Below are 17,435 nucleotides of genomic sequence, written 5' to 3' on the forward strand. Positions count from 1 at the left end.
TTAAGGAAAAAATCCCCCCCCCCCCAAATTTCAATGGCGCAGTCTGCTCCCTGTGGGCACCCCTGAAATCAACGTAAGTAGAACAGAGAATGTAAATAGGGTGACCATAAAATATTGACCCCAAAACGGGACATTCCAAGAAAGTCACTTTAGCCCCTCCTGAAAATTTGGTTAGGCCTAATTATAAAATTATTGTTATTAACGTATTATTATTATTTATTAAAGTATGGATCTCATAAATGATACATACAATAAAATGAAATGTGATCTCCCGTTGTCAAAAGGTATTAATTTTTATAGGTATAACTGTTCCTTTCTGAACAACCTTTGATGTTTGTGCTATGCTGAAATTGAGGAATGTCCGACGTATTTATTATATGTATTTATATTTCAACCAACCTTTCATAAAACTCCCCGAAAAATTAACCCCACATGTCTGACACAACGCAATATTTGTTTTTGGAGTTTGTGTCAAGATGCAGGATTTACATTCTTGTAGCAAGTCCATATTGAAACTTCATGTACGCTTCTTGGCCATGCTTATTCACTGCTGTACAAATAACGGAACGCACAAAACAATACAACTTATTTTTTCTATAATGGAATGTCTCAAATTTATACTTAGTTTTCAAGCTAAGTCCTAGACTTTTATAAAACGGGACAAATAGTGGATTTTAATAATATCGACGGGACGACCGGGACACGACTCTTAAACGGGACTGTTCCGGTCAAAATGGGACTATAGACGTATGGTCACCCTAAATGTAAGCGAGTCGAAATTGATCACTAGGTGGCAGTTATGTTACTGCATTGTGCAATATAAATTGTTTATACTTGATTCATTCCCCATTTTTACGCAAATTCAGGAATTATTATATCCCACAGCATATTCGATATATTAAAAAAATGGAAAGACATTAAAAGCAAATGAATCGTACAATAAAAGTTCATGCTTGCGAGTCATACAACATGGAACAAAACGCATTTGTCATAAACCCCACATGCGTATTGAACTATGCTAATTGTTCTTTACAATGGTGCAATCTCATTCGTTGAAAACCTCTTACCCAGGCAGAGCGAAATGAAAGAACGATAGATCACGCAGTTTTACGCGAGGCAGTCTGTGGCATGGAACAGCAGCATTGGAGTTACGAGGTAGGCAAGTTGAGAATTTTCGACCAAGAAATCGAATGACCGAAATAATATTTTAGTGTGCATAATTATGGTGATATATTGTTTCTGCTGAGTTCAAGGGAAAGATGATTGATTTATTTGGTATATTTGACTTTTCAACCACTTTTGGGTAGTCGCGAAGATGAGGATGAGGATGAAATTGATGAAGGGACACTCACAAAGAACACCTATGCCCAGGTCGGGATTTCAATCCGGGACCACTGAAAGAAAATGATATTAACTAACACTGCTAGAAGTTACTGCAAAATTTACAATTTTAACAGTCTGCCTGTCCATTTATAAAACCGGGACGCAAATATTTTTATTTAAATTGGAATATTTTATTGCGTATAAAGATCGATAATGATTATAAAATTGCATTTCAGCGCATCATAAATATATATTTTTTAAAACGGATTAGTTAAATTTACTTTAATTAGGTTAACCATGTGTAATGGCTGTTAATAGTACTTGAAAAACGGTTATGGTCATTTTTACGACACTTTGATGGCAGCGGAAATTGACGTTCCTAGACATTCATTTCTCCAAACATCTTTTTAAAGTTTATAAAAGTGTGAAAAAGAATGGAAGGACTTTTCGCTGACGACTGTTGTAGTAGGGTCTATATGCACAGCAGTCAGCTCGTATGTTTAAAACCTACTTTATGATCACAAGCTAATCTGGACTGGATCTACAGTTTAAAGTGGGACACTGTACCATGTGCCTCCACCAGGAATCAAACCCCGAACCTATTGATTACAAGGCGACAGCGTTAGTGTTACATGCGGATGCTCTAATGGTATCAGGTTTCGTAGTAGATGAGGGCGAGTCAAACATTTTTGCAGAGAGCCTGGTGCTGCTTGCCACGTACGTATTTCTGACTATTCTAAATAAAGAATTTGCCTGGAGTTCCTGAGAAAAACCTCGGAGAAAACATCGTTCATGCATGGTGGTTGGTCGCGTCGTATGCTGCGACCCCGGGATTACGAATCCGTTCGTTGAATCACTCGGATATCTAGTTCGGGTTTTTTCATAGCAAAGGTGAGTTACGATAGCTTTTCTAATTATAACTTCTCTAAAGCAAATCAAATATTAAGAGAGCGTTTTCTCAAGCATGATGAAGATCAGGATATAGATCAGCAAGAAGATGGTTTTGATGAATAGATGAAGCAAGATTTTTTTATTATCGTTACTCTGCTACTCTCACATAACTATCTATGAAGACTTGACTATAGACTTTGCCTATTCCTTTTAAATTGCCTATATAATATGTACCTTGACAACCTGTTGATGCTCTGTTTCTATTTCTCTTTGCTAATTCTAATAATCCTAGATCTGGTTTTACGATTTTTTATTTAATTTCATCTTAATCTCCATTTAAACTTTTTATATTTTTATTTTTATTTTTATTTTTATTTCTATTTCTATTTCATTAAGAGAAAAGGTTATAAGAAGCTATATTGTAGATAAATTACCTTCGTGTTGTGTTTACCAATTCCAGAAGGATTCACTTAGTCCAATGCAAATTGTATGACATGGCAATTTCAATCGAAAATTGAAGGATGGCACATTTTACTTTGTAACTCAAAAACTACCAAAATATCACTTACCATGTTTTACACCCGAGCCCTTCAAATGTCAACTAAAGTCGGTTGAGAGAGAGAGAGAGAGAGAGAGAGAAAGAGAGAGAGAGAGAGAGAGAGAGAGAGAGAGAGAGAGAGAAGGGAAGGACATGATACAGATAAATCATTACTCGATCGGTCGGAAAAATCACTGTTACCGGTCCAACATATCTATAAATAACCTTTAATTTAGTGCCCAATTCTATAATTTTCTTATTATTGATATATATATAAACGTAACTCGTATACCATAATTTGTAAAGTAAATATCTAAATACACATTTTCTTTTTCAAAACAAATTCCATTGCGGTCACCTGGTTACATGCGATGGAAGATACGTTGATCAAATGTTAAGGGAACGCATCAGTTTTCTGTCTTTTGTGGCAAGTGAAATTGTCTCCTTCCGAGAGCGAATACGAGATGTTCAATACATGCCACATAAACGTTAGATTTCCAAAAGTGGAGATATATTTTATCTAAAAATTGAACTTTCCTTTGAGGTTATATGGTCTGCAGCAACACGGGAAAAATAATATTTTTTCCCCCCTTTCAATACGGATGTTTCCTGCAAACCATTTTCTGTATTGAAACGTTGCTAGCCAGGTGCAGGATATTTACCAAAGTCTTGCCACTTGTGACGTATGTTATACGTGCGAAAACTCTTAGACTGCATACTAAATAGTCACCAAACCTTTGTTCGACGCTGATAGCACAGCCATAATACTTTTGCTGTGTCCGGTTCGCTTTTTATACAGGTCACGTGAAAGAAAATTATTCTTCTGTCCTTATGTTAACAGTATACCTAAACCGTCATCCATTTATACGAATTGCATTATTACCCTCTAACTTACAGTAAGCCGCCAGTTACGAATAACATAGCATGGACGTGAGCAGATTTTTTTTTCAGGGGAAGGGGCAAGCAAGACAGTGTTTTCTAAAATAAAGAAACAAACACTGTTATAATAATTTACGCAATTTACTGTGACAGGAATGAAATTACATGTGTGAAATATACAATTTTAGACTGATATTCATCTTCTGGGAGGAGGGAGTACATCCATGGGCATAGGTCACAGCTATCAGTAGCTAAAATGTGAGCAGTGGGGTGTAAATGAGAGTTGGTGGATTCGACTCCTTTTGGAGTGATTTCCACATTTCCCCTTGTTAGATTATTTTTTAGATCTGGGCAAAAGACGGTGATACACTCCATTCACATTGGGGATGAAATTCCAAAGTTCCGATAAGGATTCTTGATATTCTACTTTGAGCCAACATCTTTCTTGTAAGTAAAGTCGGAAAGGAGCAACAAGGAAAGTCCATTCTACACGTCACCCAATGTACAACCAACTATCTACCCTTAGACTTACGGTCGTATTGGCCATAAATTTATTACTTATATGAAATATTATAGCAAGTTTCTTTCCCCCTCTAAAACTAATTGCATATATATTCAGCTTTGATGAATCATTCCCTCATAATGACCTCCCCCCATTCTTTTTAATTTTGCTTTTAACAACAAAACATTTCGCTCCAGCTGTTATAACATCCAAGTACAAATTGAGTTCTTACTATGAGGGGTGTGATATCAATTTCATCGAAGAAACACAATTTATGTATTAATTAGCCTTATACACAATAACAACTGATTGTTATTATTTCTTGTTTGCAGTAAGTTTGCACTTATGCTTGCATGATTGCTTTTACATTTTTTATAACTACACGAAGCAACATTTTGCCATAACACACATTAAATGTACAATGTTATATGCTAGTATTGCTTATGCAAAATATAGGTAGTGAAAACGGCAGTAATAGAATCAGGATACATATGAATAATTTCGTAGAGTAATTTATACAAATGACTAACTATATAAAACAGTATAACAAAAAATGTCGCATTATTGTTTCAAAATCGTCTGTTCCGAGTAGCAATCAAAACCGATAGTTAGGGCCACATATTTTTGGTGAATAAAATATCAAAATTTCTGTACAAAACTGGGCACATTTCGGGATCAAAAGCGGTATAGAAAATGGCATTTTGATGTTAAAATTGTGAATAAAACCCAGGGGCGGCGCCAGAAATTTTCGACCGGGTGGGCAGAAGCTCCTTATTGATAGATTAGGGTGGGCAGTATAAATGTAAGACCATATATAGTATATACGTATGTGTATGTAAGACGTATTTATCCCCCTGTCTCTTACACTCCCGATTTTCCTCGTACTTCTTTTCCCTTTCCTTTTCTTGTTTTCCTCTTTATCTTTTCTAATCTATTGTCGCATCTTGTTCCATTTCCTTTCGCTTTGTCTCTGATGGACACAATTATTTCAAGGAAGTGTTTACCTATGCGAAGCCATACATTCTAATCACATTCTTTCATGCATGTTAATACAGTGAAATAAATGTGAATCTGGTTTAAGCTTGTGTTGCAAATACAAGGCACATACTTGATTTTATGTATTTGGCGACAATGATAGAAAGTGCGATGGTAGACAATCGTGAAGTTTCTCGTAATTTAAATGCATGTTCCTGAGCATAGTTTTTTCATCGTATGAGTTTTTGACTGAAAGAGTTTTCTTACGCCTTGGGGGTCACTTTTCTTAGCTTACAAAGTTTGTACAACTGAGAAATCTATCCAAATGTGTTTAGTAGCGGCGATTGGGTGCCAACATTTGAGGGGCAAGGACAATATACTTTTTCTTGGTACAAAAGGCTTAGCATAAAGAGGCCACAGTGCGGGGGCAAAAAGTAGCAAAATGTTGCGAGGGAACTGCATCCCTCACTTCCCGGTCCTCCTAATCGCCGCCACTGAATGTTTGGATTAAAATGAACGTCTTATTAGGAATGATTTAAAACACACAAAATAAATTCTTTGTTCATTGTCCATGAAGTATTCCTAGGCTAATGAAAGGCTATTTTGACAAAATATCACTCATAAGTAATAAACAAGTAAGATTGGAAAATCTGTTCAGAATTGAAGAGCTAAGTTGCTATTCGTTTTCTGAACTGTCATGTTACTAATGCAGGAGAAGCAATATACGTATGGTTACATGAACATATTTTTTGAGGTAACAAAATCATTTAGGACACAAGGAATTAATCGAAGTTGATCACCATGCCAGTAAAAAATCATCTATTTTTCATAGATGACTTGGGTTGTATGGAGTGACCATTTCGAAAACATTAGAATGTCAACCTCTATCCCGTGCAGCATACCCTGGAAATTTTATTCTTTTAGGGCAACGAGTCCCTGGCGCTTGGAACCATTGTCAAAGTACTAATTTATGAGGGATTGTATTTTGAGTGTCAGCATGTGTTTGTTTTCGCCCCTTCGTTACCTTCATCTAATCACCATTGAACCTTATAGTCATCATTATCAAAATTAGCAGAAAAATGACTTTAAATAAAACAAATCAACCACAACTTACTCTTCCAAAAATGGAGTTTCATTAGTCCATAGCTCTTAGAAAGTTGAGGAGGTAGTTTCAATTGCACAGCGTTTCATTAGTGGATCAAGGCAGTTAATTCCGTGAACAATGACGTTGTTTTCCGAAAGTCTCAAATATTTGTCTCAGGCAATCACCCTCTTAAAATGGACGCATCTTCTGTGGTGATAAAATGTTACGTTTGGTGCGAGTTCTTTCTGTATATTTTTCCCCAATGGCATAACGCTGTCGCATTATAATGAAGAGGTCCTGTGTTGGACTCCCCCTCCTCTGGTGGAAGCACAATGCACACGAGTTCGAACTACACGTTAAACTGTAGGTTTCGTCCCGATTAGCCTATCTGAGCATAAATGTGGGCTTAAAAACAAACTAACAAAATTGTCTGCTGGATATTTCGTGACATAACTTTTTTCTTAACTTCAACTGCATCTAGAGATTCTGTTGATATTTCCGGTTGATTAATGTGGCAACATTTATGTGTGGGACGAGAATTTCTAAATAGGATAAGCCACTTATTTCGCATGCCATAGTGATATTTGAAGATATAAGGTTTATAAAAATTGTAATGAAATAAAAAGGGACACTTCTGGAATTTCAATGCAGAGCTAATTAAAACTATATTATACTCTCTAGCATACTTAAACCCGAAGGTTTATGGCTGGAGCAACGCAAGCCTTCCATCTGTAACTATTCGGGGCAAAATCAATCCAATCTTTCCCATCCCATCCTTGACGATTTATTTTAGGTCCATCTCAACGTTATCCCTCCATACTCGTCTTGGCCTTCCAACTGGTCTCTTACCATCAGGTTTCCCAAGAAGAATCCTGTAAACTATTCTTTCCTCTGCCATTCGTGTCACATGGCCTGCCCATCTAAGTCTTCTTGATTAAATTATTCTAATAATAATTAAGTCGAAATAATGTATTGTGTTGCCGGAGGAAGTAACGCTAAGATGATGTTTTTATTTGTTTATTTGTAGATTATTTTAACCATACCCAGGCCGCGATTTATATACTTATGTGGGGGCCCGGAGCTGTAGTCCTCAAGTTCAACCTAAATTCTGATCTAATCTTGATCATACCCTGCATAATTTTAAGCCTCCTCAAAAAAACACAACATTAGCTCCATACTCCAAGGCGGTTCTAGGAAGAACCTTGTCGTTTTGTTTTCCGAGCAAACTGCATTTCGTTAACGTAGAATTTTCATACGTCCGTATATCGTCAATAAATTATGTACAATAAAGCTATTCTCATTACTCCAACTTTTTACATAGCTCAAGCTTCTGAGACATTTTTTTAAGATCTCCGCCATTTTCTAGCTTTTCGAGGATACATTGCAACCCTTCGTCAAGATGAATGTAGGTTGATTTTCTACGCTTCTGCGGAATACAATCCAAGTCCTGTCTCCTAAAAGCGTGAAAACTAGATGAGGCATCTGCTTTTAGTACACTTACAAGCTGCAAGATGTGTGGTGTACTCTGGATATGATGTTGTTCAACTTGTTATGCAAACCCCCCACTGGGTTGTTTGTTCGGTGCCTTTGGCCATTGCAATTCCAAATTTCCGTTGGAATGTTTGGATTATCCAGCCATTGTTCTACGAAATAATCGTTGAACTCTCTGATTTTCTGCCCGGGCAGTCCTACATGACGAGGAGCCAACCTTCATCAATACGGCTTCTGGGTACTAATGCTAGTGCACTACTAGTTAGTTGCCCTGCCTAGTGACGTCACTCACTCGACCGTGGCAACTTGCTCCGCACCTGCAGAGAGATTTACCCGATAAATAACATCGTGGCAAAATGAACGATAATAAGCACGGTGGCAACTCGCACGCAATCACTCTAGTAATTACTTTCACTTTCTAATGACAAAATTGGCTTTTTATGGGTTGATAATATGTGAACATTTCTAGCATAGATATAATCACAAGTAAAATATACATGTTATGAACACACTTATTTATCGAATCATTCATATAGCTATCTCCAAGTATATGTACTTATTGAATTTGATTGGGTGGGCACAGGAATTTTTGGGTGGGCGCTTGCCCACCCCTGTCGCCGTCCCTGATAAAACGTTAAATTTGAGTTAAAAACTACACATTACACAAAATAAACATTTCCCTTCCAATAGCACATTTATGTACTTCTCAAATATTTACAGCAGAATTAAACAATTTTCCGTGAATTGCATAACTTGCATAATAATTCAGACTTCAGAAATTTTCACGTCGGTAAATAAACTAAATTTTGTATTATAGGGTTTATTTCGCAGTTTGCAGATCATTTCGTGACAAAAAATGGTAGGAAAATTGACCTCATACCTTTCAGAAATATGAAAAATGAACATTTTTTCCCCTTCACATTTCGTGTTTCGGCCAAAAACGAATATATCCATGTCTCTACTGGTAGTTATATTACACAAAGGCTAATCGGTAGTGGATTACACTTTGGAATATCTATGGCTACCGAAAATGAGGAAACAGGTCACTTTATTCCAACAGTAAATTTGCTTTCATATATATTCATTTATTGTTATTGTTGTTACTGTTGAAATGAATATTGAGGGTTGCGGAAGCGGGGTGCTGACCTGAATATACGGAGTGTGCAAGAAGGCCATCAACACCCCACTGGCGCCCCCTGTGTGTCACGGGAAGCATTTTGGGATGGTTGGGGCCCGACTAGCATATTCTGTCCGACTGACCTCTCTGCGAATAAGGTGAACTCAAACCGACTTGGTCAAACTTTCCCCCAAAATTTCCCAACAATGTTTTTCCACGAGCATGTGTTCACATGAAAAGAAACAACCGCCTAACCAAGATAAAAGTGGCCTGAATGTGATCATGTATCAGTATGACGAGGCCTGTTAATTTTCACTCACGTGTTGGAGAACAGTTGCAAAACTTTCCTGAACATCGAGTCTCAATTACAAATTGTAGCGTGCTTGAGTGGTGAGTCACCCTTTGCCTGGCACCGACCTCCTCACCTTATTCTCTTTGTTTGGCATGCGTTCCAGCAAGACTTGGCAGGAAGGATTGAAATAGCGAATGATTCCTTACTTTTTTCCAGATAGTGCTCATAGAGTTGGGGAGTAATGCCTGAATCACACGAGGCTAGATCTCCTGCTGGATTTTACAGTTGGGCTTGGACATGTTGTGTGATACTGGCTCGTCAGCTAGTTTTCGCCTTACACGATACTTGATTTGCCGTATTTGGCGTTACACTTTTGATCCTACAAGGCATTGTGCAGAGCAGACAAGCTAACATGATGGACGAGCGATTTGAAGAAAGTCGTAGGAGAATAGCTACTTCTGTTATTAAAAAATAAAATTAAAATACTAAAAAAAGTATGGGCTAGAAATTGGCTCGAAAGAAATATGGTAACCAATGTGTACTTAACAAGCTTTTTAATGAACTCAGTAAGCATATTCATGCGTGCGATTTGCAGGATTCATTCATAAAAAAAAATTAATAGTCAATAGGTCCACCTTTAAGTTTCAAGCACATTTGCACACGCTTTCTCATGCTGCGGACCAATTTCTGGCATTCTTGGAACGTAATCTCATTTCATACTTCTATAGGATTAAGGTCCGGACTTCGTGCTGGCCAAGGCAACAATGGGATTTCACTCGCTTGAATCCAAGCCTTGTTGCTGCTGACGTGTGGCAAGTCGCGTTGTCCTGCTGGAAGACGAAGTATCCGTTGTGGAGCTTCTGGGCAGACGGGATAATGTTATCTTTCATTGTTTCGATGTATTCTCGTGAATCATGGAGCGAGGAATGAATCTCAATATCCCAGTCCCTGCAGCAGACATGCATCCCCAGATCATGACTGATTGACCCCCCACCCTGAACAGCTTGCATGAGACATTCGGGGAGTAGTTTCTCGGTTGCTGTTTCTCACTTCTCTGGAGCTGTATAGCACGAATCTCGATTCATCACTGAAAAGGACCTTACCCCAATGTTCCATTGACCAGTTTCTTTTATTTTTGCACCACTTCACACGATTTCTCCTATGTACATTGTTGAGCAATGACTTCTTGAGAGGAACGTAAGACGCAAGTCCACATTCCCCCAGACGACGCGAAATGGTCATCTTTGAGACCCTTTTATTAGTGGAATCTTCAAATTCCCTCATTATCGCTGGAAGAGGGGCTTTACGGTTATTCTTTGCCACTCTCGCGATAATCCGGTCCTCGCGTACAGACGTTACCCTGGGGCGGCCGCAGCGTGGTTTATCAACCACTGTACCTTGCTGCTTGAATTTGTTTATTGTGTTCGCCACGCAGGTTTTACTCACATTCAATGCGACTGCAATTTCTCTATGAGACCTATTGCATCTGTACATTTGCCATTTCACGGCCACGGGCACAGATTTTTCCCCCATTATCACGTAGCTTGCGATTCAAACAGCCTGTTTATTATCAAGCATAACGAAATCAGGTTTGGACTTGCACAATACTGCTACTTGATATATGTCTTTTTTCTTTCTGGGTCTATTGACACACATTTCAACTAATGACTGACAAAATTTGTTCACTCCAGCGCAATCGCTTAGGAAGATATTGTTATCTGAAGATCTCTCAGTTTTCACTGTATTTTTTTTATTTTGCGAATTTTAGAAAAAAAATATAAAACACGAGAAAATCTTTTTGGATTTTTTTTTGCGCCAAAACCTTCGTTCATGTTCTACAATACTGGAACAAATTCAGTACTGTCATAACGACGTCGGTTACGTGTTATACACATTTATCTGTACTTCAAAATGCTTGATTTTTCAGTTAAGAAATTTGATTTTCCACTTTCGTATCTCAAGAACTACAAGACGTATACCAATATTTTTTCGGCAATATATGCCTCACACACTATATTACTTCCATACAATTTCACTCCATATTTGTACCAAAAACTTTCGGTCAGGATTCATTTATATGAAAAAAGTTGGTGGTCTTTTGGTTTTGGTAGGGACTGTAATATATTAAAATACGTGTATATTAGATCAAAATATGCTGGCTCTAACTTAATGATTTAAGTAAGTTAATGATAGTTACTTGTTAATTTAACCACTGGATTTCTCTTCGGGGGGAGCTGAAATTGTAAAGGTGGATATTACATACATTGTAGCTCCGTTAGCAATTCTACAAAATATATCGTAATTACCATTCTTAACCTTCGTTTTGAAAGTTGTTCAAAAATCAAAATCGATAATCGGAGGTCATTTTAAGGGGAGTTTGCATTTATAGCTTTGTTTTCCCCCCAAGTAATTTACTGCTTTCATTTTAAAATTTTGATTTTCGCAAAATTTCAACAGGAGCTATAGACCCCATCAGCTCTCCCCCCTCGTACGCCAGTGACTTTAACGCCGTCTTCCTTGCTGTCTCCATATTCGATTCTCATACTTACTCGATTGTTTATAATATTATCATCAGGATATTGAAATGCTATTTCTTATAGATATTGATTCTGATCTAATTATCTGAAAACTACTGTTATTTTACGAACAGAATCAACTGTCGAGAAATGTGTACCATTATATGCATCAATGTTACATAGGCGGATTTGATACCCGATGGAGGTACATAGTGGTTCATTTTTATGAGTCCACTTTATGTACAGAAAAGCTAATCGGGACTGAACCTACAGTTTAAAGTGGGATCCAAACCAATCTACCTCTATCTCTGCCGGGTATTGAACCCAAGACCCCTTAATTAACATAGTGGTTCCGATCCAACCAGTATATTTTGTAAAATATGCAAATTAAATAATTATAATTGTAACTAGGAATTATGTAATTATTGATGTCTCAAGTAAAATTTTCTCCTCTATGATTCTGGCCAATGGCTTTTTCCCCATGAAGTGCTCTCGATTTTTTCCCAGTCTTCCGGAAATTGGCACGTATGAATGTTGGATGGATTTCTTATAGTTGTTTCTTTGAATTTGTTTTTGAGTTCACTTCATGTACTGAAAGGTTAATCGTAACTAGACCTACAGTTTCAAGTGGGATCCGAACCACTCTGTGCTTCCACCGGGTATCGAACCAGGTACCCCTTGATTTACGCCTTGTAAGGCGGCTAAGTTACCACAACGCCATCGCGGAGGATTTTTGATATGTTACTTCTATTTTTTCTGCGAATTTTGAGTAACCAAGCTGCAGGAAGTCGAAAACAAATCACTTGTAATTGGAGGGTGTCCCCTTCGTAAGAACCTGACGACCATGTTCCAGAGTGGCCTCTGTCGGTGGAAGAGTTGGAACTGTAATATTTTCAAAATTTTGTTATTTATCATTGCATATCTTCCACATTTGGCTAATCACGACGATGAGTAATGATACGATGCTATTGACAAAGGAACACTCACAAGAACATCCATACACAGGCCGAGATTCGAACTCATGACTCTGGCGTCTCAGTGCGCTGTGCTAACCACTCCGCCAGGGAGGTCATCAACTGTAATTCTGAACAGTACAAGATGACCTAAGGTCACTTTGTTTCCTTTGCGGGTGAGATCATTTCCAGCATGCATTTGGGTTAATGCCCGACCCTGTTCGCGGGTGACGGGTGGGTAACATGAACCACTTGACTACAAAGGCCTTCGACCCTGCGTAACTTTATAGGTCGGAGAATGGGTCCCGACAAAGGCAGGCTTCCGTGATTTGGAGTCTTATTACGTCACAATGCAAAGAAATCAAACTTCAACCAGTTATCCTTGTCTAACGAACTCTCTGGCATTCCTGAACCTGAAGGTTCACATGTGCTTTCAATCTCTCCCTATTCTGCGCAAGATAAACCGATCCACTCTTGGTCTTATCAATATCCTTTGGGTCCATCTCAATATTGTCACCTTGGATCCTGTAAATATTTATATTCTATGGTGTGCAGTAATTTTGATTGATTGATTTAGTTTATTTTACTTCGCGTTTTGTGCGTCTTGGTTAATTTGCGAAGATGGGGATGAGTGAAGAAATGATGAAATTGATGAATGGACATTCACAAACAACCAAGCTTGAGCGGGATTCGAACCCGGGACCCTTGGCGGTGTGTAGTAATATTTGTCTAAAAATATATTATTCATGATCAAAACAAGGCATTGCGGGTGATCACTCTCAAGGGTATGCGTTATCAGGATTTTTTGTAATGGGAATTAGGTCATTGGTGAAACTGGAGTAGTATAGAAAAATAACATAACATATATTCACTTTCTTCGATCTCAGTTTTTAATTTGGTTATTGTCACAGTTATGGATATTATTACAATAATAAATATCATAAAATAATAAAAATAAACCCATTTTATTGCAATTTATTATTATTATTATATCCTTGGAGAGAATTTTGTACTCAACCTGCCAGACGAGTGAACATCTAGCACAACTATTTTTCATTATCTTTTTACATTTCATACTGAAGTGCATAGCTAATCTATTTTGTTATTAACTGTTGAAGCTCTTTTCCACTCTTACGGCGGCCGGTCCTAGCTCTGGCAAGGGAAGTGGGGAGCGGGGATTACGCTGCAGACCAACCAGACAGCAGCAGTGGCGCCGAGAGACACGACGCGGCGGAATAAAGTACTACGCGAACCTCGTTCTACTGGCTGCTGCATTTCTTATCGCGCTAGGTTTACGCATCCCCGCTCCCCACTTCCCTTTTCAGCTTATAGGGCGCCCACCGTAAGACTGGAAAAGAACTATAACATACCTCGTTCGAGAAAATCTTTAAAAGTTAGAGATAAATTTTAGTCATAAAGATTATGTTATTGACCTCTTACATAAAACTCTAATTTATGGAATTTTGAAAACTGTAAACCATTTGTTCTTTGGATTAAATGGTAGAACAGAAAAAAAAAAACCTACACTCAATTTTTCCGACCTCTGTTGTTACTTTTGTTATTTTGTGCGAATACTAACTAACTGAACTTTATTTATGTTATTAGTATTAAAAGTAGCAAGCTTTCTGCTCCTACAATGCCAATTTTTCATTGGGGGGGATCGATGGACCGGTTTGATTCCCTCTCTCAACGCCCATGTTCTCAAAATTTACTTCTTCCTGATCTGAACTGATTCCTAAAGCGATTCCATTGGTTAAGCACGACAAATAAAATGCATACAGTCAGGGCCGTAGTCTTTACTCATTAGACTTCTGCTATAATTTGTATAGGCTATAATACTTATCAGTCTCGAGTCTCGAAATGTATATAGAGCATGTCGCCACACAAACTTTCACAGCGTTTGTAGGTTATTAAGGAAAAAACAAAAGTATTTTTGTTCTCTTAAATTTTCTGCATTTAGTCACTATTATAGATTTCAATGTAGTAGAGCTTGTTCTGTAATTTGAATCTAATCCATTTTCGTTTATCATTTTCTCTCTGACAATATTAGTGTAGAAGATATTCCGTGAAAACATACCTCGATATGAAGTAATCTGGTGCGTCTTGATAAATTCATAAGTAGGAAGTTGATGACAAGTCATATTTTGTTCCGACCCTTTAAAACAATGCTAAACCTGATATCAGTTCGTTGCCCTTCAGTTAGAACAAGAAAACTTTGTTTTTATTTTGCATTTTTCGGCCTTTTTTGCTTTTAGATCATTTTTCAGTATTTTTTTGACGTTTTTGATGTGTTTTTCTTCATTTTTGAGTTTTTTTTCTTTTCCACTGCTTAAATGCAATTGTTGGCATAGCTTACATATTTAAATTTCCTGACAGTCTTTTTAGCAAGTTTGCCATTAATCGAAAATATGGTGAATGCAAAAGCACAATATTATTTTAAACTGAAATGTTTGGCAATGAAGTAAATAATTAATTGCGGTAAAATTTAATTTTCTTCCACCAAACTTAAAATACTTTGTAACTGCCTAATATGAAGTTCCCTTTCTGGCCACTATTATCGCTTTCATCTGTGGTTTTAAAGTAAAATTAGTCACAATATTTTATAAATATATTAATCTGACGTACGCGAAACACAACTGTATTTTTAGATGCTGGTCGACTACTGTATCTTGAAAAGTCTACTCTGAAAGGAGGTGAATGACTTATACAGAAAAACCTTGTGGTATATTTTATGTAACTTTGAAGTAAAAATAGAAAACTGCAATAGCACTTATTTGCTCTTCCTCCTTTGCTTCAGGAGTTGGAACCACCAAACAACGGGTTTTATCCGATTATTCAACTACTCTTGTAATTTATTTTAAAAATGAAAAATTATTTTAGGTCATTTTTTACAATTTTAGGTCATTTTTTAATAATGTTAAGGTCATCCTATAGGTCAGCTTTGACATTTTTTAGGTCATCAACTTCCGAGCCCTATTCATAAGGAACATGATAAACTTAATATTGGTATTAATTGGTGCAGGTATTCTAAATCTGCTCAATGTCTTGATTCAGCAGACAGAACCACTCATCTTGTTTGACTAACCGAAAGTTACTTTCCGAAGTTTTATATAGACACAAACATTGTTTTTATTACACAATTAACAATAATAAATGGTTTATCCATGTGCTCTCTTTCAGATATTAGAAGAAATGTTAATGCTTCCAGATACTTTTGAGGCAAAACAGGAAGAAACATTGGTACTGGACAATTGGAGTGAGTGGTCAGTGAGTCCACAAACAAGTCCAAACGATCTATTTAACACAGGTATGTAGTTAAGTGTTAACCCTTGTAGAGGGGGATATTATTTGATTTTTGTTATTAGCGTTGTGCTTTTCTGCCGCTTTTGGCTAATCGCGAAGATGAAGATAAGTGATTATATGATGAAGGTGATGAAGGGACACTCATAAAGAACACCCATGCCCAGGCCGGAATTCAAACCTAGGACACCTGGTGTCGTTGCTCTATGCTAAAAGGGGATACGAAAATACGAGTAAATTGCAATTTATAAATATCTCAAATGCAGTTTGTTAAATATATTGTAAAAAATATCTCAAGAATAATAAATTCATTACATGAGCTTCTCCGGTAATCTTGTGCTCAATATCAAAAACTTCAGTTCATAGTGTCTGCTTGGCTTTTAAGTCTAGAATAGCTTATTTGCATACAAGAAATTATTATCTGTTGTTAGACATATCGAATTAATAGCTACGTTAAAAATTATATCTTCTGTTCGTTTTTCCTATACTAATGAATGATAAAATTAAAAAATTGCGCTCTTTTTCAAATTTTTCTTTATATTTGTTGCATTTTTTTGGTTTGGCAAATATCAACTGTTAATATCTACCGTGCCTATTATTGTCAAAGTGTAATGTGATCAGTGGCGTACGCAAGGGGGGTTTACCGGGTTTAAACCCCCCTTGAGCTTTTGAAATATAAAAAATGCTGTGGAAAAAATTAAAATGACCAATTTATCACAGTCAAAGATCTGCGAAAATACTACTACTACTACTACTACTACTACTACTACTACTACTACTACTACTACTAATAATAATAATAATAATAATAATAATAATTTGAATTATTATTCCCGTGCAGAAAAGCACAACATTACAAACACACGCGTCTTTAATAGTGAATGCCTTGAAAATAAACGCGAATTATTGAAAATAAAACATGAGGGCAACTATGATTTAAAAGAGAAAGAAAAGTTGTTTTGTATCTGAGCTGCAACAATGTTCAATAAACATGTACTTTCTTTTCTGTGAACAGAGAATTAACTAAAGAAAATTCTTGGTTCGTTTTAAGCGGCTAATGCAGACAAAGGCTAGGCGACAAGAATACGCAGTCACCTGTCCGCCTTCTCATTGTTTACACGGCACATTTGAATTTCTGAATTCGAACGACAATAAGCGTAATTATTGTAAAATGTTTTGTTGGTAAGAACAGCGAGACAATCCAGATGTGAATTATTGTGCATCATGCATGTGCATGATGGATTTTGAGAGCGGTATTGGCACATTTCTCATAAATCTTTACAGTGTCGTTTGGGATGCGTTGATATGTCTAAACAATCTAAGCGACCGTGAAGTTAAATTTTGCAATTTTTTGGCAAAAAAACATGCAGCGACTCGCGAGAATTGTGAAAATTCCTTGCTTCATCGCAGTGTGTCGACGTTATTGCGAACATTCTTCCCGGTACTGACTTCGCATCTTGTAAAGTATCATGTGATGCTGAATCTACATCCACATCACTAAATAATGTTGGAGAAGTGCTTTGTGAATCACCTAGAAGTGATAAATGTGTTGGAATGCCTTTATACTTACTTTT

The 17,435-nt window shown here is 37.0% G+C and overlaps 1 protein-coding gene across 2 annotated transcripts in view; it reads left to right on the forward strand.

Moving 5' to 3' along the window:
• Positions 1–17,435, forward strand: part of LOC145984435 (uncharacterized) — a 52,035-nt gene that overhangs the window by 25,662 nt on the left and 8,938 nt on the right. The window contains exons 1-2 of one of the 2 annotated variants that reach the window (XM_083118100.1): positions 1,117–1,155; positions 15,742–15,868. In XM_083118100.1, the coding sequence (XP_082974226.1) occupies positions 1,129–1,155; positions 15,742–15,868 (154 nt within the window). In that variant the 5' untranslated portion in view covers positions 1,117–1,128. Of the gene's footprint in view, positions 1–1,116; positions 1,156–15,741; positions 15,869–17,435 lie in introns of those variants that run through there. The other variant, XM_083118099.1, reaches the window with a different exon arrangement.

Source organism: Lepisma saccharinum, chromosome 2, assembly GCF_977018435.1.
Source record: "Lepisma saccharinum chromosome 2, izLepSacc3.1, whole genome shotgun sequence".
Lineage (NCBI taxonomy): Eukaryota > Metazoa > Arthropoda > Insecta > Zygentoma > Lepismatidae > Lepisma > Lepisma saccharinum.